Source organism: Grampus griseus (assembly GCF_964374135.1).
Source record: "Grampus griseus genome assembly, chromosome: 11".
Classification (NCBI taxonomy): Eukaryota; Metazoa; Chordata; class Mammalia; order Artiodactyla; family Delphinidae; genus Grampus; species Grampus griseus.
The window spans coordinates 43,983,013-44,006,883 of NC_139005.1; the positions used below are offsets into that span (position 1 = coordinate 43,983,013).

The 23,871-nt window shown below is 44.5% G+C and overlaps 1 protein-coding gene across 1 annotated transcript; it reads right to left on the minus strand.

Moving 5' to 3' along the window:
• Nucleotides 1-13,388: 13,388 nt before the first annotated feature.
• On the minus strand, nt 13,389-23,227 carry OR10P1 (olfactory receptor family 10 subfamily P member 1; the record flags this gene model as incomplete). Its single annotated transcript, XM_082666167.1, is given in 8 exon segments — nt 13,389-13,735; nt 19,861-19,884; nt 19,887-20,076; nt 20,080-20,373; nt 20,375-20,605; nt 20,608-20,644; nt 20,646-20,710; nt 23,138-23,227. Coding segments are annotated over 8 exon segments (1,278 nt in total).
• Between the last annotated feature and the right edge of the window lie 644 nt (nt 23,228-23,871).

The following is a 23,871-nucleotide window of genomic DNA, read 5'->3' on the forward strand; positions in this document are numbered from 1 at the left end:
CACAAGCCTAGCCGCTCCGCAGCATGTGGGATCTTCCCGGACCGGGGCACGAACCTGTGTCCCCTGCATCGGCAGGCGGACTCTCAACCACTGCGCCAGCAGGGAAGCCCTGGATATTAGCTTTTAATAATCCTGCATTACTTTCCAACTAAACTAGAACTACTCCACAATTAGCCATCTATATCTATATTTATATCCGTATTTCCTAGACATCTTGTTATACTTTCAAAATTTTGTTAAATGTACCTTGTCTATAGCCCTTACTTTTTACCTCCCCACCCTAAATTTTTGCAAAGAAAACAAACATGAATTACCATGTAACTGTTTTTTAAAATTCCAAATTGATGTATTTATTAGAGAAACTTTGCAATTATGACATCAGGAATATTCCTGCCAATCTGAGACGTTTGTGTAAAGCTGAGCCTGAGCTAGGCGCAGGGCCCAGGTGTTCTCTCCAGGGGGCAATATGGGCGGATGATGGGGGTTGGGAGTTGGATCAGAGGGTGAGTGAATGGACAGACTCAGACAGCTGAGGTTTGGATTTGATTTGATGATTTGATTTGATTTGATCTGAGAAACTTGATTCTTAGGCACAGAATAAACCTGTCCCTTTTTTTCAGTTTGCCTAGTGTTTACTTTTGACAGCATCTTATTAGAACACTTCCTTTTTTTAGAAATTATAAGAGATTCCCCATTTCTTATTGAATTAAGTAGTAACACTGAGAACAGTCTGTCACTCAAAGCTTCTACCAACAGCCTCAATCTACCACTCTTAGCATCTACACAAATACTTCTGATGACGAACTTTATACACTTGCCGAAACAGACCACATTTGTTTTTCCATTAGTGCAGACTCTGCTTTTGGACTTTCCTAGACGTGCTTTTGCTCCTATGTGTGCTGTTGCTTGGAATGCTTCTCATCTACCCCTCCCCCACTTCTCTCCTCCCAAGAGAACTCGATTTGTGCCGATTTCTTGAAATCAGCCAGATGGATTTGGCTCCTTCCTGTAAGTCTTCAGGACAGTTCCTACCTCACTGGTGTTATTTGCAGGTTTTTGTATTAACCTTTTTAAAACCACATTTATCAATTTCCCAACTGTAGTCCAGACCCTCATTAGGGCAGTGGGTGGCCTCCTTATCCTTACCCCCATCTCCATCTCACCAGATCCCTATACCTATAAAAATATATTATCTCTCCTACTAATTAGAGAAGAGGTAATACACATTTTAAGTTATATATGCATATATATATGTGTGTGTGTATATATATACATATATAAACACATATATACATATATATACGTATATATATATCTATACACACACACACACATATAGTGTGTGTGTATGTGTGTGAATTTCAGTACCTTTGCATCTTCCAATTTTGGATCTCTATTTATTCAATGTAAAGTTAAAGGGGCTTGATTCAATGATCTTAAACGTGTATGATTGATAAAGTGTTACAGATTCTACAGTCCTTCCTAACTCCTTAATTAAGGGCATACTTTATGATTGTTGGGGGGCAGGGACTAACCTTTAAAAAGGGTGTCTTACAGAATCTGTCTTATAAATATTTATTTGAATTAAAAACAAATGTCTAGCGTCTTTACTTTGTGAAGTTCAAATCAAGCCTCTTTCTTCCTCTGTTCCCTCCCCAGTTCGCAGAAATCCTGCTGTGACTGCAGCATCCTGTCCCTGAGCCTGGGTCACAGCTTGCTGGGACTCAGCTTTCCGGAGGGGGCTGCAGACGCTGGGGGGTGACAGATGGCTCAGCAGCAGCAACAGTTTGAGGAAGGAGTCACCAAGGGGAATCTGAGAAGGGCGTGTATCAGGCCTTCCTAAGAGGTAGAAGAAAAGACCCAAGGGGGGTATAAATACCAGGGGTTGTCTTACAGAAAGGCTTTCGCAAACTTGGACTAAGGAAACAGGCACAAAATAAAGAGCTGCTTCCTTGGGCAAAGACTTATTTTCCCACTTTTCCTACCGTCTTTAGAAGCCTCTGTACAGGTTACTGTGTCCCTGTTGTCTCTTTCTGTAACTTCAGATAGGGTCCTTTTCTGATTCAACAGGTTTGGGGAAGGGGTCAACACCTCCCTCTGGCCCAGGCTAAGGCCCTAACTTGACACCTGAGCTGTGAGCCTAGAGTTCTAGAACGCTGAACTTTCAGGGCTGGTGGGAGCCACTGAGATTGGAACACCTAGGCCAAGGCCCTGAAGTGGCAGGATGACCAGGGTATGGACAGGACAGGGGTCCACTACGATTTTATTTCCAGTTTATCTCTGGTCGAGTGATTAAATCTCAGGGCTTAATCACCATGCTGTTCACTCACGTGCAGCGTTGGGGAGAGCCCCTCCCTCTGGGGCCGTTAATTCTGGAAATCCTCAACCTTCTAAGCCTGTTACACCAGCACCTCAGGATTAGATGGGGTGTCCACCTAGTGGCTGCAGAGGAGAACAGCAGCTACATTCCTTAATTACCTCTTGAAGAGGTTGGGAGAAGAGGAAGCATGACACCAGGAGAACCAGTCATCCACCTCACCCTCACCAGAAGAGTCCAGTGTCTTATAACACTTCGTTCAGGCAAGTTCCTCTGAAGGACCAATCATATCACTTTCATGAAAGGCTAAACCTATTAATTTCATTCAACACACTGGGGATTGGTTTTAGCATCCTTTTCTGAAAAAGAGTGATCAAGTCAGTGATTTTGTGGTCAACGAGATTACACTTGAGTGTGACGGGCAAGTCACTTAATTTGTTGAACATCCATTTCCAGATTGGTAAAATGAAGATGATATTTTCTGCCTTACAGAATGATTATAATTAGTGCTTTACAGTTTACGAAAGTGGTTTACAAAAGCTACAACTTACATCACATATAGTGCTATAGTAGGTGGTCATAAGAGATTAGTGATATGAAAATGTAAATTATACTAATAGGAGGATTTATACAATTAAGGAACTTTTTTTTTTTTTTTTTTTTTTTTGCGGTACGCAGGCCTCTCACTGTTGTGGCCTCTCCCGTTGCAGAGCACAGGCTCCAGACGCGCAGGCTCAGCGGCCATGGCTCACGGGCCCAGCCGCTCAGCGGCATGTGGGATCTTCCCGGACCGGGGCACAAACCCGTGTCCCCTGCATCGGCAGGCGGACTCTCAACCACTGTGCCACTAGGGAAGCCCCAATTAAGGATCTTAATCCTAACATAATTCTGAGGGGGATTTAAGGTGATTCTACCCACTTCCTAGATGGGAAATCTGAGGCACAACATGAAAAATGACCACAGAACAAATCAGGGTCAGAATGAAATTAGGCTCATCACACTGCTGTTCAATCATTCTAATATACAGTTGGCCCTCTGTATCTGCGGGCTCTGCATCCATGGATTCAACCAATTGCAGATCAAAAATATTCAGAAAAATTCCAGAAAGTTCCAAAAAGCGTTTTGAATTTACCCCACTCTGGCAACTATTTACATGCCATCTACATTGTATTAGGTATTATAAGTAGTCTAGAGATGATTTACAGCAATCGGGAGGATGTGTGTAGGTTATATGCAAATACTATGCCATTTTATGTAAGGGACTTGAGCATCTGCTGATTTTGGTATCCACAGGGGTCCTGGAACAAATTCCCTGTGGATACAGAGGGACGACTGTACTCACATATCAAATAATCGCAGAGATAGTATAGCACTAGTTTCTTGAACATGCCTGAGCCCAAAGTGAGTTCAATTATCCTTTGATCTCAGAGAAGTAGAGATAGGATATTCAGATAGGATATTCCTCCCACCCTTTCCTACCTTCTTCATCAAGGATGTTTTGTGGGGTTTAAAAGACAAATTATTCCAAGTCCTAAGGGAGGTAAGGGGGAAAAGAAACATTATTGCACATTACTGTGTTCTGGTCACTGAGATAACTGTGGGGTACTTTACATTTGTCATTAGAAGTTTAAGCCCAGCAATAATTCTAAGAGAGAATGTAGTGAAAGAACCCAAATTATTCTACAATGGGAAAGACACTGGAGAATTTTCTGACATGAACTGTCAAACATTGGAAGAAGTGCTAAGTGGCGCTTATGCAATTTCCTGCCCAAACCCTTTAGATCTTTTTTTTTTTTTTTTTTTTCCCTTTAGATCTTTAAGGGGCAAATGAAACATGTTTAGTGATTATTAGTGCCAAACATTTTATATATCTCATTAAAACAACAACTCTCTGGTGCAATTATAATTATCCTCATTTTATACATGAGTCAACCGAATCTTAGAGATTTAAAGTTAAAAATGTCACTCTAGTTCACACAGCTGGCGGCTGACTCTAATGACCTTTCTCTTTTTATTATATTACACGCACACCTTGATTAATATTGCACTTCCCTTTATTGTACCTTGCAGATACCGCAATTTTTACACATTGAAGGTCTGTGGTAACCCTAAGTGGAGCAAGTCTATCGGAAGCATTTTTCCGAGAGCATTTGCTCACTTTGTGAGCAAAATCTTCATTTTTATAATTCTTGAAATATTGGTGATCTGTGATCAGTGATCTTTGAGGTTACTACTGTAACTGTTTTAGGGGGCCATGAATCGCACCCATATAAATGGTAAACTTAATTGATTGTTGAAATGACAACAAGGGATTTAGAATATAATGCAAACTTAGTTGAAAAAACAGTGACAGGGTTTGAGAAGATTAACTCCAAATTTCAAAGAAATTCTTCTGTGGGTAAAATGCTATCAAACAGTATTGCATGCTACAGAGAAATCATTTGTGAAAGGAACAGTCAATTCATGTGGCAAAATTCATTGTTGTCTTATTGGAAGCAATTACAATAGCCACCCTACCTTACAGCAATTACCACCCCAATCAGTCACCAGCCATCAACAACAGGGCAAGACGCCCCACCAGTAAAAAGATTACTACTCGCCGGAGGCTCAGATGATGTTAGCATTTTTTAGCAATATTTTAAAATTCAGGTATGTACACTGGTTTTTTTTGGACATAATGCTATTGCATACTTAACCGACTACACTATAATGTAAACATAACTTTTACACGCACTGGGAAACCAAAAGATTTGTGTGACTCACTTTATTGCGATATTTGATTTATATTGTGGTGGTCTGGAACCGAACCTGCACTATCCCTGAGGTCTGCCTGTATGTTGATGTAACACACCAAGACCTCTGCTGTCCACTAGTCACAGACAGATATTTAAATTTAAATTAATTGAAATGAAGGAAAATTAAAATTCTGTTTCTCAGTCACATAAGCCATATTTCAAATGTTCAGTAGTCACAGGTGGCCAGGGGCTACCCTACTGGACAGAGCAGATATAGAACATTTCCACTGATGCAGAAAGTTCTAGACAGAACAAAATCCCCTCTATAGGAGAAATGGTGTAATGAAGTGAATGAGGGCACAGGCTCTGAGAATCAACAGATTTGGGCTTGAAACCTAGCTTTTCCACTATGAGTTGTATAATCTTAAATTACTTATCTTCTTTAAGCCTCAATTCACTGGTTTGAAGCATAAGAACAATAAAAGATTTTCTCTCAAAAGGTTATTATGCGTCAAATAGCAGAATCCCAGGAAATTCGCAAGCACTTGGCAAAAGTTAGCTATTACTACATACATTCTAGTTTTTAAAAAATGAATAGGTTTTGTTAGAAATAAGCATAAAGATGGTTTGATTTACTGGAGTTCTAAAATAAACCAGGCTGGTGTGGGAGCTTCCCTAAAGCGTGTACAGTAAAAATGTTACATTCTGGGAAACCCCTCAGGCCCAGGCAAACTAGGAATGACTAGGAATGACTAAATGACTGCACTTAGCCTGAAGGAGAATGATTGTAAAGTCAACTTAAAGGTTTATCTATTTCTATAGCCTAATATTACTTTAATTTGCGCAACGTCCATTCATTTTACATTTAAAGTAAATACATGAGGTTCAGCCAGAAAAATGAATGAGCCTATTGAGACCCAAATCACTCCCATTTTGTGGGGAGGGGTTAGAAAATGGGAAGGTACCAAAAGGAGATCTTCAGGTCATGGGGAGCTGGGACCAGAGAAAGAGGAGAAGAAGGCCCCACGAAAAAACTGCTTGCTGCTCAGTTTACGTATTTCATTCCATAGAATCATTTCGCTTAGCGATAACCGTCGTCTGGAGGCTTTGGGGTAGAGAAATGGCACGATGAAGGGTTTTTACCATTAGGGAGTGTGCCCTGGGGGCTAGAAGACAAGGTTCAGATCCCAGTTCTGTCCACTAACTGCTTGTTTGACTTTGGAAAAATGCCTTAATTTTTCAGAAATTAGGTTTCCTCTTTGGAAGGTGAAGGGAAACTTGGGCTAAATTGATCCTGAAGTTCTTCCTAAGGTTAACACTTAGGATTTAATGGGGACACCTCACTCAAGGTTTTCTTTCTGACCACGGACAAGTCAGTGTGGAAGCAGTGTTATCATAGGGACGTGCTGCCACCACATGGTATTTTCGGTTGTCCGCATTCACTCGTTTCAAAAATTTCTGATTTGATATTACATTTTAATACTGGTTTCTCCTAAAGGAATACAGATATTTGCTTAGCATTTGGAAGCTTTGGGATGCAGTACTCTACAGCTGAGCTTGTTTCTACTGACCGACCCTATAAGTGATCACGTACCACATCTATACACATAATTTTTTTTGATTAAAAAGATGAATCCATTTTATGAAGTTATGAGAGTTAGTCAGTTATTTCTTAAACTTAGAATAAAAGGTATTTCTGTCATACACATAAGTCAATTTTTTCCTGAGTAGTTTTTAGAAAATACATTGTCCAGTACCATGCACACATGTCCCATTATATAGAGAGCTTTGCTAGCACAGCGCCTTACTGCTAGTGAGCACTCAATCAGGATTTATTGTATGAACAATAATGAACAGTTTCAGTATGTACCTCTTTTATGTTGTCATAGGTACTTTACAAATATTGCTTTAAAAATATAGGTACTAAAGTATAGATCTAAGCACTTTGGAAATATTTGGAAATGTATATGCTCATATCACTTTTATATTGTACCTCTCTTCTTCAAAGTCTAATGAAGCTGAAGGGGAGCTCTAGAGAAGATAGAACGGTGTAGCTGTTCTTTCAAGTCTGGGGCTTGATCCTTGGAGCTCCAATTCCCATTCAGAGGAAAAGACACCTCTGATGTTTTGCTCTGTATAAAGTCACTGTGTCTTAAAAAAACATGCATCTTGAGCAAAATTCACTGTTTTTAGTCAACAGCAATTGGTTGATATGTGTGGGGAGATTTTTGAGTCTGGAAGAGCTGCTGGCCACTTAATGGTTCATCTAAGCATGTGGTGAAATTACTCTTCCCAACTATAACACAGAAAGAGAAGTAAGCGGTAAGCTGGAGTGTAAGATTAGGTCAGCAGGTAGAATTCGGGATTGGCTGATGTCAACTTATTCTGACCGGTATCACATGTGGGTTAGCAGCTAGAGAGAAAGGAAAAAAGTGATTTCATGTGTCATTCAAGGACCAGGGAGTCAGAACAGAGAGTAAGCCTGTGCTCATTACTTTTTGCTGAGACAACCTCTCATTATCTCTATTTCAATTTTTAAAACAACTAAAATACTTCACCGCTGTGGAAAGTACTGAAAACAGTGTAACATATGGCCATCTAGGAACTTCCTCAATTTAGCAAATTTAACATTTTCTGTTTTTGCTTCAAAGCTCTCTGTTTTTTTGGGGGGGGGGTTGTTGTTGTTGTTTTGCGGTACGCGGGCCTCTCACTGTTGTGGCCTCTCGCGTTGCGGAGCACAGGCTCCGGACGCACAGGCTCAGCGGCCATGGCTCATGGGCCCAGCCGCTCCGCAGCATGTGGGATCTTCCCAGACCGGGGCACGAACCCGTGTCCCCTGCATCGGCAGGCGGACTCTCAACCGCTGCACCACCGGGGAAGCCCCACATGTAGATGTATTTTTGATGTATTTGTGGGGAGGAAGGTGATCTCCACATCTTACTCCTCTGCCATCTTGAAGGTCCCTCAGGTATCTTTATGTTAATAAGCTATCCTAGAATCTCTGTGAAAACAAAGCTGGATTTATAGTGATTTAACAAGTGTACACCTCTTAAATTAATTAATAGATCTTCATAAACCTTTAAGGAGGCATTACCAAGCAACCTTGAAGTATTTCTGTTCAAAAATTATTTCAATGAGCACCTAGAAGGCAGCCAAGAACATTTTCTATATGATTAAAATACATTTTTCTTGAATTTCAAAATGTGCTGTGCCACGAGTGAAATATTATCGAGATAAAAGTAAAGCCTGATAATTCATATTTCATTGCTTTAAGAAAGATCATGGTTAAATCAGACTGGTAATATGATAACTGATGTTTAAAATAGTACTAATGATGTATATTGTATGATCTCTTTTTTTCTCTCTTGTTCCACTTCTTAGAAGAATTCAAAATTATAAAAATCCTCCATTGTCTCTATTTTTATTATTTCTTACCTAATATGGACTCTTTATAATTCTATGAACAGAGGTGAATCTTTTCTTAGTTTATATTCTATACTTTTGTACAAAAGCAATATAAATGATATTACTCTATTATATTATCCTAGGTTAGGTTATCCTTGAAATACTAATATGTTACTTTTATTGATACAGCATCAAAAAAGTAACATTTGACTTGGCTTAAGAACAAAATTTCTTCTCCTTCTCCATCTTCTGCTCCTCCTTCTTCCTCTTCTCCTCCTCCTCCTTTTTAAATAGAAGCAAAGTGCAAGGCCTATTAATCTTGTGTCTCTTTGAAGAAAGAAGTTTTGTGAAATGATTTTAGCATGTTTCAGAAGTGTTTTCTATTCTAACTCTTCTTTTCCTGATTGCAAACCAACACATGATGGCTGAAACTGCTCCCTTCAGTTTTATGCCTAAAAAGAGTCATTCTATTAGTTCTAGAATAAAAGATAATTGTCTTCATGTATGTTAACCTGTAAACTTAATTCATTCCCTCATCCTCTAATAAAACCAAATTGCTATACAATTATTTGAACGGATTTCAAATATGTAGTAGAGCAGTGGAGTGAGGATGGAGACTGAGAATAGTACTATTATTTTGTTCCCCCCTTGATTTGAATTTATATGAATTAACTTTATGTCATTTGGGGGGGGGGGAACGCAGTGCGTGGCCTGTGAGATCTTAGTTCCCCGACCAGGGATCAAACCCAGGCTCTCGGCAGTGAAAGCGTGGAGTCTTAACCACTGGACTGCCAGGGAATTCCCTCATGTCCTTTTTTGAGAAAGTTATTGGGAGAAACAAGTGAAAGAAGCAGAGAAGATCATGAAGGCTTTAGGATCCAAGGGATTTTTGCAGACCAGAGAAAAACAAAAAATAAAAGCTCTTACAATTGAGGGAATTTTGAGAGTCAAAAAGAAACTCAGCATACTCTCTCATTTTGATTGTTACTAAATCATTTATTTTAATTTGGTAAAGACATTTTGTGGATCGTTTGTGGATCCACTCTCTGGAAGGATACATGACATTTGGTTTAAATGCCACCTAGAAGAAAAGATGTGTAAGATTATCCCTAATTGCTAGACGACTTAATTGACAATGAATGTGTTGCTTCATAGAGAAATAACAGAAATATTTCAAATTAACCAAAGTTGTCTTGGTTACTTAACAGGTCACCCAAATGCAAACAGGTTAATTTGGATGCTCCTGGGAAATCAATATTTATTTGTTCTTAAAACTACTGAGCTCTAACCATCATATTAAGAGTTCAGTAAAATTTGCTATCTAATCTAATATATTCTTTTACACAGTTAACATTTTTGATTGGTTCCTTATAATGAAACTTCAACTTTTTTTCTCTTATTTAGAAAAGTTTGAGATGACATGGATGTCTTGACAGATTTATGTAGAGAAAACTAGGATCAATAAACGTCACAGGGGCTTCCCTGGTGGCGCAGTGGTTGAGAGTCCGCCTGCCGATGCTGGGGACACTGGTTCGTGCCCCGGTCCAGGAAGATCCCACATGCCGCGGAGCGGCTGGGCCCGTGAGGCATGGCCGCTGAGTCTGCGCGTCCGGAGCCTGTGCTCTGCAACGGGAGAGGCCAGTGAGAGGCCCGCCTACCGCAAAAAAAAAAAAAAAAAAAAAAAGCACTGGGAGAAAGGTCCATTTGCATCCGCATTCACTGGTCCACCAGGCCCAGCCCCTGCGAGGGACTGCCTGGAATACAGATGGGCCACCTCCCGCCACAGCCACTTAGGGCTTTCAGGGCACCTCAAGAGGGGACTACAGGGTCACTGTTCCCCGGACCACGAGCAGGTGCAGCTAGACACTGGCTTGGTTGCAAACCGAAGCAAGTTGTCTGTCTAAACCGCAAACTGAGTTTCAAAGAGAACACTGCTGTCTGTTTGGCAAACCCCCAAGAGGTCCTTATCTTTCTTTGTGAGGAAGCTTGGAAGGAATATGGATGACAGATTCTGACAACTGTTGAGTCCGACTGTGTGCAGATCCTGACCTCCCTAGACCTTGCATGGATAAAGGGGGCACTACGGGTTTTGCCCCACTTTACAGAAGAACAGAGAGAGGCTCAGGGAAGTGAAGTAACTTGCCCAAGAGGAGAGGAAGAGTAGAGATTTGAACACAAGACAGCCTGACCCCTCTGGGTAATGGGGTTATCAAGCATCTTGCTCAGTGGTCACCAATAATGAAGTGACACTTCCCAGGATGGGAGAAGGAGGGCAAACCTCCGTCAGGAATCAAGAAATGGGGAGTGACCAGTGTCTGCTGATTAATATTATCCGCCAAAATGACAGTGAGCCAGAGATGCAAGCCAGCCCATGGCCTGAGCAGTAGCGGACCCCTGGGAGCCGCCCCCAGGCAGCTGGAACTGAGACATTTCAATCTCAGTTTTTTTCCAGGAAATGCTCCGGACCTCTCTGAGTCTCCACGTGTTTGGCTGTGAAACAGAAATACTACTGCCTTCCAGAGTTCCCGTGAGGATGAGCTGAGAGCAAGCACGTAAGGCACCAGCCTGGTATTTGACGCCAGCTTTGCCGGCACCCAGACAGAGGCTTGTCCGCTTTCTCATCTCCAGCTTGCTCTCCACTCACCTTAAAACTACAGGTCCAAGTACAGAAAAGTGGTTTCTAAGAGAAGGGCCTCTCCTTGTTTCCAGGCTTCCTACTCATATTGTTGGGAAAACATCTCAAGGTCACACAGGACTTTAAGAAACAAAACTAAATGACAGCAGTCCCACCTGTAACTGAAATTTGTGGTAATAATGCTGAATTTTTATTTCAACACACAAAATCTGCGGCAGCCTTGTTCCGAGCGCGCGTGGGACTTGGGGGAGCACGTATTCTGCAGGAAAACCCAGAGCTCCACCCCGCCCACTGCCTAGTGGGGTGGGAAACCTCAAGTGCAGCCCAGTCCTCGACTCCTGCACCAATGACCGCGGCAGCAAAACCCTGAGCCAGACAGGGTCTGTGTCTCCTTGTCCAAAACGTGACAGAACTTCCCTGCAAATATGCTCTGACACTCCGGCACTTCGGTGGCCTGCAGAGAATCACTCTCGCCAGTGTTATCGATGACACAGCTGAAAACCAGAAAGAGTTCCTTTCCTAGCCACAGGACTACTGCAATCCCCTGCTTCATACTGTACCTGGGGAAACCGAGGCCCAGAAACCTGAGCCTCACAAGGCCCCCCAGAAGGTGAGGCCAGAGAGGCTGGGGCAGGGACTCCTCACTCCCCAGATCATGCAACCCTAACAAATTAAACCACTTCACTTTGAGCTACTCCCACTGGCCTTAAGGAGCCCACGCTGGGAGCTTGGGGTGTACACAGAGTTATAAAGAGAAACCCAAGTTGGAGCCTCAGATTGCTAATCAGTAGCAAAATATCCCGCGGACCCTAGTCCTGCCCTGAACTCACAGACTGAGAAGGTAAAGGAAGAACTGCCGGGCTAGCACCCGACCTTCCCGGGCACAGATCCCTGCCCCCACGGCAAGGCACCTGCACAGGCCACTTGGCCATCGAACCAAACAGAGAGGGTCCGGTCCCCACCCCATCCCCAGGCTGTCTCTCTGGGGAAGAACAGTCATTTAAGATGACGAGATACATTTTCTCTGAACTAGGAAAGCCTTCAAAGAGAACCAGAAAGGGCTGTTTCATCTCCACCTTCAGGCACATATCCAGGCAGCAGCAATTACCACCAGAAGCAGGAGCCAATCCACCAAAAATGTGGAAGGACACGGAGGCAGGAGAGGGGCGAGGCAACAGGGAGGAGTTACTGATCAGAGGGCTGGCAACTGGGGCCCGGCTGCTCCGCCCCTACAGAGCCCTCTGCCCTGGGTCGGACAGTCACGCGGGTGTGGGAGACGGTCGCCATGCTTTCCTGAGGCCAAAGGTCCTCCCACACACAGCCTGGCCGCCCACAACCGTGGCGCTTCCCGTAACGTAACCAACAGTTTACAAATCCCTTCAGAGGCTTTTATCCACCTCAAATCCAGGTGGTAGGGATCATCGTCTCCATTCTACAGAGAAGGAAACTGAGGCACGCGGAGATGAAAAGCCAGGATCCATTCCAAGCACATACTCCTCTGCGAAGTCTTACAGCCTCGGCTGAGAAAGGTCCCCGGACCCTGAGAAGCGCAGGATTAAGAGCCAACCAGGAAGGCTCTTAGCCCTGGTCCTCTGGCCCAGCTGCCTGTGCCCGTTCCCAGCGGGCAGGCAGCACGGAGAAGCCCGGGAGGCATTCCAGCCCCAGCACACACGTGAACGCTGCTCACGTTTGGAGCTGCCTGTTGTCCCAAATAAGAGGGGAAATTTCACTTTTGCGCAAAAGGTCTTTCGGGGTTTTGTTTTGTTTGTTTGTTTTTCCATGAAAAACTTCCCGCTCCCGGACAAGGGTTTCCAGGCTGGGATGCGGCGCCTCCAGCCAGCCCCACAGTTCCAGCCTCTAATACTCATAACTCCGCCGGAGAGAAACTTTTCTGGGGTCTGGCGGGTCCCGGGCCCACTGCTGATTCCACGCCTCCATCTTTTAACCAGAAAATCACCACCCAAAGCCCCACTGCAGGTGGGCTTGGGATCTCCCTGCCCAGAGCCGGACGCCAGCTGGAGGAGGGCTCTAGAGTGGCGGCCACCTGTGGGGGAAGGGGTTGTGCGCCCGAGACCCGCGCTGCCCGGCCAGTGCGTTCCTTACCGTGCAGGCCCTTGGGGATGCTTCGGTGGTGAGATGGCGCCAACAGGTCGTCCCGGGACATGCAAGTGGCGACGGCCTTGTTTGCGGGCCCTGTGCGGTCCGGGAGGCAGCAGCGGGGCCGGGAAGTGCTGGTGGGCGTCTGGGCTGTTGCAGTCGCCCGTGTCTCCCGCCGCGTCGCCCGCCATTGGCCCGCTCAAGCCGGCCTGGCTATCGATGGAGCTGCAGGAGCCGCCGCCCGCGCCCCGCGCTCCCGGTCCAGCAGCAGCAGCTGCTCGGTGAGCTCCAGGTTCCCGCGCAGCAGGGCGTCCGGGTGCGCCTCGCGTTCGCGCAGCTTCCGCGGTCGCGGGCCACCTCGTGCCACACGGCGCCGTCTGCGCGGCGCCCCAAGGACTGCCACAGGGCGCAGGCCTGCGCTCCTTCTGCAGGTCGTCATCCAGGAAGCAGCAGGCTCGCGCAGCCGCCGGTTCACGTCGAGCGTCAGGCCGCCGCGCTCCAGCACGAGGCCCACCTCCTCGGGCGCTGGGCGCCAGCTCCTCCTCGCTCCAGGCGGTGTCGCAAGAGCTGAGCCAGGTGCCGGACCAGGAGCCCTTCTAGTTTTCCAAAGGTCGGGTGAGTTTACTAATTAATAATTTTATCTCTTATTTTTCTTTTTGCATTATGATAGAAAACACATTACTGGTCAGAGAGACATTTAGGTCCCTTGCAGAGGGAATGGCCACTACTTCGGTTTTCCTCCCCAGGAGAGAATTTCTCTCAGGACCCATCACGGGTATGCTTGCTTGTTGGTCTAGTCACTAAAAAAGTACAGAGAACTAAAGAGAGAGAGAGAGAGAGAGAAGCTACATATTTTTCCCTAGTACTTGTTCATTTTAACAAATTTAACTCATGATCTAAACAGTGAAGAAATGCAATCCACGTTGCAAAATTACTTCCTGTTAAACAAATATTTGCTTCTTTTCATACTTTTGTTTATTCATGAATTACTTGATTTCATAGTTGGTAGAGGGTTTACTCTACTGTAAGGAGTACAAGGAATCATATCCAGTCATGAGACTGTCTCATATTTTCCAAACTCTTTACTTTTAGATGGTTTTAGTTACATTTCTGTCTTTTAAAAGAAAAATGTTTCTGTTGAAACCAGAAATGTGTTTATGTAACAAATGAAGTGGCTTTGAGTTTCATTTCTGGAGAATTGTCATTTTAATTTCGTGTTACTGTGGTTTTTCATGGTGTTTGATGAGTTGTTTCTCTGCTGGTACATTTGAAGTAGTGAACACCTTTCTTCTTTAGGAAAAGCTGCTTTTAAAAAAAAAAGATTATAATGATTCAACAGGTTAGTAACTAGCGGTCTTTCTCTTGTTTTCAGTAGGTGGTACTATAACACCAGTTTTCGGTCCCTCTTACCTGAGCTGCCTCTGGTTATATTAGAGATTTGACACTTTCCACCCTCCACTACCTCCGCCAGAGGTAGTTGCCCAGTGCCCTCATTGTTGCTGCTTGTGCATCCAGGGTCACTGGTGCCTTGCTGCTGCTGTGGCGAATGTCACCACCTGGGGTTCTGGGATGGCTGGCATCTCTGCTACCTTCGGGGTCTCCTGGGATGCAGGCTCCACCACCCCAGGGGGAAGGCAAAAGTTTCGGGGAAGCTGTGGTCACGGGTTCCTCTGCTGCATCTGGAGTTGCTGAGTTCACAGGTGCTGCTGCTGTGGGCAAGGGGCCAGAGTCACGAGTGCCTCTCCAGCTAAAGAAATGGGGTGGCGGGCTCTGCTGTTGCATGATTTCTTGTGGCTGTGGTCGCTATTGCATCATGCAGGCCTGAGTCATGTGTGCCACCTTCCCTGCAGCCACCGGCTTCCCTGGGACTACAGGCTCAGCTGGGGGTCTGGGACCACATGTGCCAAATCTGCTTATCCCCTGGCTCTGCCTCCTCTGTTTCCCGCCTACCCACCCACCCCCGCTTTAGATGTGCAGATGTGTGGCTTTCTCTGGTGTCCTGGTGTGTTGGGCAGAGGTACCTTTGTTGAATTATGGATGTTTTACTGGTTGTAGATTGAAGGGGAGAAACAAAGAGAACGTCTCACATCACTATGGTGCTGACTTAAAATTTTTTATATGGTGTATCTTATTAAAACTTTGATTTTTAACTTTTTTATGTAGCATTTGATAGCTGTGACTTTTCAAAGCTTCAGCTTTTCCCCCCACTCCCACATATATAGTAGACACCATATTTTGAAACGGGAGGGATTTATCTCATTTACATTGACTGTAAAGATCTGTTATTGTTCTTTACTTTTGCCATTTTAATATCTTTGTTCTATGTTCCTTTTTTTTGTATTTTGCTTTTAAATAAATAATTACCCATTCACTTTCACCTTTGAGAAATATAAGCTTAAATTATATGCATCACTTATGTTTATATATAGGAATTTACTCTCTGTTTATGTTTGTTTACCCTCTCTTATTTAAAATTGAATTTTCTTAAATATTTGATCTATATATTATACAGTTAGAACTACAGAAGACTGTATTAGAATTTTTCTTCAACCACCAAACATAATTTAGAAAACTCAAGAGAAGTCTATTATATTTACCCACAATGTAGTATATCATCTACAATATATTATATATTATGCTTTGAATTTCAGTTTTTCTATGAAATCTCTTATAGCTGAGATTTTTATAAATCAGATTTCCTTTTCTTTGTCACAAATGTAATTCTCTTAAAATAAAGGTAGTATATCTCATTTACATTCATTGTTAAATCTATTTTACTTCACTTTTGTCATTTTTTATATTTTCTTATTCTATGTATGTTCCTTTTTTGTACGTTGTTTTAGAGAAAATAATACTTCTGCTGTTTCCATCTTTGAGAAGTATAAGCCTATATTACATCACTGTGTCTATAGTTAGCAAATGTATCACATTTTTACCTTTCGACTTTGAAGATTCAACAAATTATTAAAACTCATCTTTTACTTTTAGGAAAAGTATTGTTCTCCGAGCCTTGTAAAATTACACATATCTGTCAGCTGTTCTTATATGTAAACAAATGATTTGGAATGTAACAGATCTTTTTCCAGAAAATATTATTGTATCACTTAACAGATGAGAAATAGAGGTCATTATAATTTTATAGATATTTAACTTATATACTTTACATGCCCATATATAGAAATGTTTAATTTTTATTTTATTTATTTATTTATTTATATTTTTTTTGCGGTACGCGGGCCTCTCACTGCTGTGGCCTCTCCCGTTGCGGAACACAGGCTCCGGACGCACAGACTCAGCGGCCATGGCTCACGGGCCCAGCCACTCTGCGGCATGTGGGATCTTCCCAGACCGGGGCACGAACCCACGTCCCCTGCATCGGCAGGCGGACTCTCAACCACTGCGCCACCAGGGAAGCCCCCAAATTTTTAAGATGTCTAAAAACCTCAATGAAAGTTTTCACTGAAGTTCACAGAAATGCAAATGGTAGCAGTACCAATCATACTAGTAATCAAAATAAACTATTTAACACTTTACTATTTGCCACGCACTGTGCTGAGCAATTTTTTAATATTTATTTATCTATTCAACAAACATTTCTTGAACATCTACCATGTGCCAGGCACTATTCTAGGCACTAGAATACACTAGTGAACAAGACAGGCAGCATCCCTGCCTTTATAGGACAAGTATTTTAGTGAAAGGAGAGAAACCATAAACTAATAAGTTGATTTCAGATGATGCTAAGTGACCATATAGCAAAGAATGACTGGGAAGGCTACATTTTATCCTCACGACTATCCTGTGAAGCATAGAAATGATGGAAATCATTGTTTTACACATTAGGAAAAATTAAGGTATAAAAATGTTAAGAAACCTCCCAAGATCTCACAGATAGTAAATGGCAATCAGGATTGGATCTTGGAGCTTTCTAGCACCAAAGCCAAGCTCTAAACCACTGTGCCATAGTGCTATCTGTAACCAGCCTTCTGGTAAACCTTCCTTAGCCAGCTCCATATTCTCCACTCCTAGACTTGCTAATATATTAAGGAACCCTATTCCACTCTTTAATGTCCCTTATTCCCAAGGACAGACATGGACTCCTCCATCCCCAGCCTTCCATATCCTCTTTTGCACTTACAGGAAGACCAGCATTCACGCGAGTACTAAGAGTGAGTTTCTGCTCAAAGGACTCACATCAGAGGAAATTACTTTTTCCCAAGTGGCTTCCTTCTTCCTAAATGGAGATGATCAGAGCTTTCTACTTAGATCCTGACCTCCACCTGCAGTTCCAGCTCTGCTTGAATAGCACCTGGGGATAGAGTTGCCAGATGTAGCAAATAAAAATATAAGACATCTAATCAAATTTGATTTTCTGATGAACAAAGAATAATTTTTTAACGTACGCATGTCCCAAATATTGCTTTCTTGAGAAAGATAAAATGGTGCTAAAAATCCTTCTGGCCAAATATTTCACAGAACACACTTATACCAAAAAATTACTTGTTGTTGGGCTTCCCTGGTGGCGCAGTGGTTGAGAGTCCGCCTGCCAATGCAGGGGACGCGGTTTCGTGCCCCGGTCCGGGAAGATCCCACGTGCCACGGAGCGGCTGGGCCCGTGAGCCATGGCCACTGAGCCTGCACGTCCGGAGCCTGTGCTCCGCAACGGGAGGGGCTGCAGCGGTGAGAGGCCCACGTACCGAGAAAAAAAACCAAACAAAAAAACACACAAACAAACAAACAAAATTACTTGTTGTTCATCCGAAATTCAAATTTAACAGAACATCCAGTATTGTTTTGGCAATTCTGTATGGGGTTCCTGAAAATAGGGGACCTCAGCCTCCAGAGCTGATGGTCACCACCTCAGGTGAAAGAAGCACGAAGCCACTTAGGGCTGAGCCCGTCCAATTTCAACACATCCTCCTCCTCTTGCCTCCACCCTTAGCTCAGAACATGAGGAAAAAGTCTCTCCCCTTGTCCTGTTCAGATACCAACTCTATCAGGAAGTCATTCCTTGAGTCTAGCTTTGATGCCTCGTGTTGCACTCTCAGTCCAAGTGTGTCTCAGCCAGTCCTTGGTAGACTGAGGGGAAGTGAGTTCATGTCCTTCTCATCAGGTCTTTTCTGCATTACAAGATCCTAGACATCCATTCCTTCCCCACCCTGTTCTTCCCCGGGCTATCTAACCCTTCCTGACCCTTAGTCCATTTCCTTGCCCTGAAGATTGGACTGCCCTCAGTTGGACGGTAAAACAACAAAAATTCTTTTGGACGGCAATTTGGCAGTATGTTTCAAAAGCTCTGAAATTGTGCATATGTTTTGACTCAGCAATTCCATTTCTAGAAGTTTGTGCTCTGAAAAGCGTAAGTATACAAAGATATAACTGCAGTGATATCTATCTCAGCAAAAACAATAACAAAAATATTTAATTCCAATAATAGAAGATTGCTTTAAATTTTAGTATCCAACTATATAGATATTAAAATAATGCTTTAGAAGCCTATTTATATGGTAAAACATTACAATATATTTTGATAAAGTGGAAAACAAAAGTCGTGAGCAATTCACACAGTATAATCCCATTTTTTTAATTTTTAAAAATACGCATATATACATATACAGAGGGAAACCAGACCACAATAAGTTCCCAAGGGCATTATTAACACCAAAGTATTAATAGTTACTGTCTTTTCTTCTGGACGCAAAATTCCCTGCAATTAACAGTGTTACTTTTGTAAATGAAAATCAGTGCTATTTTAAAGGCCCTCATGTACTGTGCCTTGAGAGTGATTTTCCTGCTTATATTACACTGTCCCTCTTGCAGCTTAGTGCTAAAGGAGAGTTTATAAACAAGCAAGAATGGGCTGCCCAAGAAAAGTAAAATGGTGTTAGATCCTCCCGGCAGGCAAATTAAGGTGGCTTCAAGCACAAATAGTGGACAGTTTACAAGAAACAAAAGCATCATCGTGGGAGTCCAGGAGCCAGACCAGACCTTCTGATCAGAGTCAGAGTCTAGAGATGTATGTGCATTTCTACCCTAGGATCAGAGGAGGTGAAGAGGAAGTCAGTCCATGGGTGAGAAAGAAGCTAAGTAGAGAATATCAACATCTCCGGGATCCCGGGAGAGAACCTGTAAGTCACAACAAAGTAACGAGACAGATGCTTCCAGACCTAAAGCAACACCAAGCAAGACTCGGCACCTGAACCACCAAAGCCAGGTCAACTATTCCCTGCCCTGTTCCTACCCCAGGTCAGACCTCGCACCTGAAGTAAAGGAGCTCATGTGGTAGCGGAGGTGACTGATGGGAAAGAGAAAGGCTTCCAGTGAGGAGTCTGGGAGAAGGGGGAGAAACACTGTCTACAGGAATCGTAGCCCAGGAAGGCGCCCTGAACCTCATGAAAGACCAGAATTGCTCAATCATCGCACAAAACGGGCACCTCCTCAACCTCCCCCGAGTGCATGTCTCTCCAGCTTTGTACCTACAAACAAGTCAGGTCAAGGCCGTAAGAACAGGCCCCAGAAGCCAAGCTCTGAGCAGCAGGTCAGAGCCCTGGGCCCTCGAGCTGGCACCCACACCACCCAGAGCAGGGACTCCAGCTGAGCCCTCCTCCTTGAAAATCTCCAAGGATCAGGCCCTTATCTCCAAGAACTTGAGGGGGTCAAGGGCTCCAGACATCTCTTCACGAGCTGCCTCATTGCCCCGTGACCTCCTTGTTTCTCAGAGTGTAGACCAAAGGGTTGAACATGGGAGTGACAGCTGTGTAGAAGACGGCAAGGATCTGGTCCCCGTCCTGGGAGGAGCCTGCCCATGGCCTCATGTAGGCAACAGTCCCCATCCCAAAAAAGAGCATGATTGCAAGTAGGTGGGAGGAACAGGTAGAGAAGATTCTTCAATGTCCCTGGGATGTCGCGACCCCAAGGATGATGCTAAGAATACAGGCATAGGAGGCTACAGTCAATGAGAAGGGGGTCAGGATAAAGGCTATCGTGAGGGCAAGATTGCCCACTTCACCCCACAAGGTGCTCAAGCTGGCCAGCCTCAGCACAGGCAGGATGTCACACAGGAAGTGATGGATGGTGTTGGTACCAGGGAAAGGCAAAGTGAAGATGAAGATGGAGTGAGTGGTGCCGGTGATGATGCCCATGTGGTAGGAGGTGCCCACCATGCGCACACACACTCCCTGGCCCCATCAGGGTGGAGTGATGCAGCTGCCGGCAGACGGCAGCATAGCGGTCACTGGCCATGGCCGTGAGCAGGCCGCGTTCAGCGATGACAGGGAGCGAGAAGTACAGCTGGGTGAAGCAGCGGGTGGGCGGGATGGCGGGGACGGAGGAGAGGAGGTCGGCCAGCATCCTGGGCACGATGGTCTTGGTGTAGAGGAGCCCCGCCACAGAGAAGTGGCGCAGGAAGAAGTGCATATGGGTGAGTGCAGGGCAGCGTCTGCCAGGGTGAGGAGGGATCAGCGAGTTGCCCAGCAGGGTGACCCGGTAGACCAGAAGCACCCCCAAACATGTGTTTTTGATCTGTTGATCACACAATAAGAAAAAATCATATATGAAACATGAAAAGAAAAAGATGGAATTTGTTTTAACATATTTTGGTATTTTTAAATATCTGATTTACTTTCAACCAATTATGCCTACTTGTGCCTTTGGAAATGTTTTTATCAGTAGTTTAATTTTGCAGTTTGGTGAATAGCGAATGTTTCCGATTGTCAGTGCACATTTTTCAGACATACGCGTCATAGAAAGGCTATGAGAAGAGCACTTAGGTTGTTTCCAGGTTTACGATTTGAGCATTTCTACAAGTTCCTGTAAAGTTCTGTAAAATTTTAAGTTCTCTTGCTTGAAGTAAAATTTCTGCAATCAATCTTAACCACAGAATGCATTGCTTCGTTCTCAGAAACTAGATTTTAGGTAGATTGGTGGCTCAGTGGTTGAGAGTCCGCCTGCCAATGCAGGGGACACGGGTTCGTGCCCCGGTCCGGGAAGATCCCACATGCTGCGGAGCGGCTGGGCCCGTGAGCCATGGCCACTGAGCCTGCGCGTCCGGAGCCTGTGCTCTGCAACGGGAGAGGCCACAACAGTGAGAGGCCCATGTACCGGAAAAAAAAAAAAAAAAAAAAGAACTTCTTTTAAACCTCATTTAACACCAAAGTCCTGGCTGCCTTAGGTATTTTTGCTCTACCACTTTAAAATTTTTAAGTGAAATAAAAGATAGTATTTGAATAAAATAAAATAATAAAATAGTTATAAATAAAAAACAGGAAGGAGGTGGTAGAGAGTCCGGGCAATGGACCCAAAAAGGCAGACTTTTTTCCGGAAGAGCAGTGTAACTCTGGAGGTATTCAAAATAATATCACATCTCCCCCGTGTGGTGAATCTCTGAGTAGCCACGTTCCAGGTCATCCCCTCTCTCTGAGCTGTGGGTGAGGAGATGGTAAAAGGAAGGGGACTTGAAAGATCTACTTGTCCAGACTCCAGTCTACAGAGGAGGAAGCTGAGATCTGGAAAAGCTCATCTGGTTCATCCTGGATCATTCAGTGAATTAAGGGCGGAGCCGAGCTCGCCTGACAGGGAAGAGCCCATTCTCGCCTCAGGTAGGATGTTTCCATCAGGTCCATAGGTAGGTGAGGTGATTTCCGCCAGACCAGATCTCACATTCCTGGAATGCACCTGCTTGCCATTCCCCTGCCTGAGAACCTTTCTCCTCTTCTCCTCAAGTTTGCGTCCTGCCCACCTTTCCAGGCCAAGCACAGACACACACCCTCTAAGAAGTCTCCTCTGCTTCTCCCAGAAAAACCACATCCCCTCCACAGCCTTCCATGCTGTGTCATTTCAAAACTTAGTAACTTGAAACAACAAGCATTTATAAACTCAATGTTTCTGAGTCAAAATTCCGAATGTGGGGGGCTTCCCTGGTGGCACAGTGGCTGAGAATCCGCCTGCCAATGCAGGGGACACGGGTTCGAGCCCTGGTCTGGGAAGATCCCACATGCCATGGAGCAACTAAGCCCGTGTGCCACAACTACTGAGCCTGTGCTCTAGAGCCCATGAGCCACAACTACTGAGCCTGTGTGCTGCAACTACTGAAGCCCACGTGTCTAGAGCCCATGCTCCACAACAAGAGAAGCCACCACAATGAGAAGCCTGAGCACTGCAACAAAGAGTAGCCCCTGCTTGCTGCAACCAGAGAAAGCCTGCGTGCAGCAACGAAGACCAAACAGCAGCCAAATAAACAAATAAATAAAAATTTTTTTAAATATCTGAAGGTTGACAACTGTAAAGTAAAAACATTAAAAAAAAAAAATCCGAGTGTGACTTAGCTGGGTGCCTGTGGCTCTCATAAGACTGCGGTCAAGATGGCAACCAGGATGCCCTTATCCCAAGGCTCCCCTGGGAGAGGGGCTGCTTCCAAGGCTCACTCCTGGGGCTGCTGTCAGGTCTCAGGCACTCACTGGCTGGGGACACCCATTCCTTGCCATCAGTTCCAGCTTATACCATGGCACAGCTACCTTCCCTCCGAGGGAGTGAGCGAGGGAGAGAGTGAGAGAGCGTGAGCCAGCAAGATGGAAGTCAGAGGCTTTTTGTAACCCAATCTCAAAAGTGGCAGCCCATTACTTTTTTTTTTTTTTTTGGCCGCACCTTGCGACAGGTGGAACTTCCCCACCCAGAGATCGAACCCAAGCCTCCTGCAGTGGAAGCGTGGAGTCTTAACCACTGGACCACCAGGGAAGCCCAACAGTCTATTACTTTTGCTGTGCACAATCAGTTAGAAGTAAGTCCCTAATTTTAGCCCCAAAATGTCCAGGTTACAAAAGACTGTGCCTGTGATCTTGATCACTCTCTCTCACGCTCCCTCGCGCGCTCAGAGGAAAGGCATCTGCCACGTTGTGAGCCCCAACGTGTCAAGAACCTGGTGTGTCCGTTTACTCAAGGGCAGGGGATTACATGAGAGCCTGAGCTCCAGGAGGTAGAGTGGCTGGGGGCCAGCTGCGGGGGCTGCCTGCCACACGTGTGCAGCTCTGCTACAGTGGACATTGCCCGAGCATCTGCTGAGTCTAGCCCTAGTTGAATAATCACTTCAGTTAAATCCCATCATCTGCCTAGTGAACCAGGTGTTATTATTATCTCTTTGCAGATGAGAAGGCTGAGGCCGGGACATGTGATAGGTGTGACTTGCCCAAGTCCCATTAGTCGGTAACCGAGCCAGGACCCAAACCCAAGCCTCTGACCCCAAGTCCAATGCCCTTTCTACCTCAGCTGCCTATCACTGATCACTCTCCAGGTTAGACTCCTGGTTTCACCACCAAGCTGTGTGACTCTGACCTCTCAGAGACTCGATTTTCTCATCTGTAAAACAAAGATAATTCCTACGTCATAGGGTTGTTGTAGGAATTAAATAACATAATGTATGAAAAGCACTTAGCACAGTGTCTGGTATATAATAAAACTCAGCCTTGTGTCACATGAATCGGGAGAGGGAGAAGGTGAGTTCGCCATGTCCATTTCCACCCTGGTCTGGGAAGACAATAAAATTTCAAAACCGAAAAAGAAGCTACCCAAAGGATACCAAGGTTGAAGGAAAAGTACCTTGAAAGTTACTAGTTTGAGTAGAGAGGAGCTTCAGGAGGCCCTCCGCTCCCAGCCTCTAGGGCAAGGAGCGGGTTTTCTTCATCGTGTCC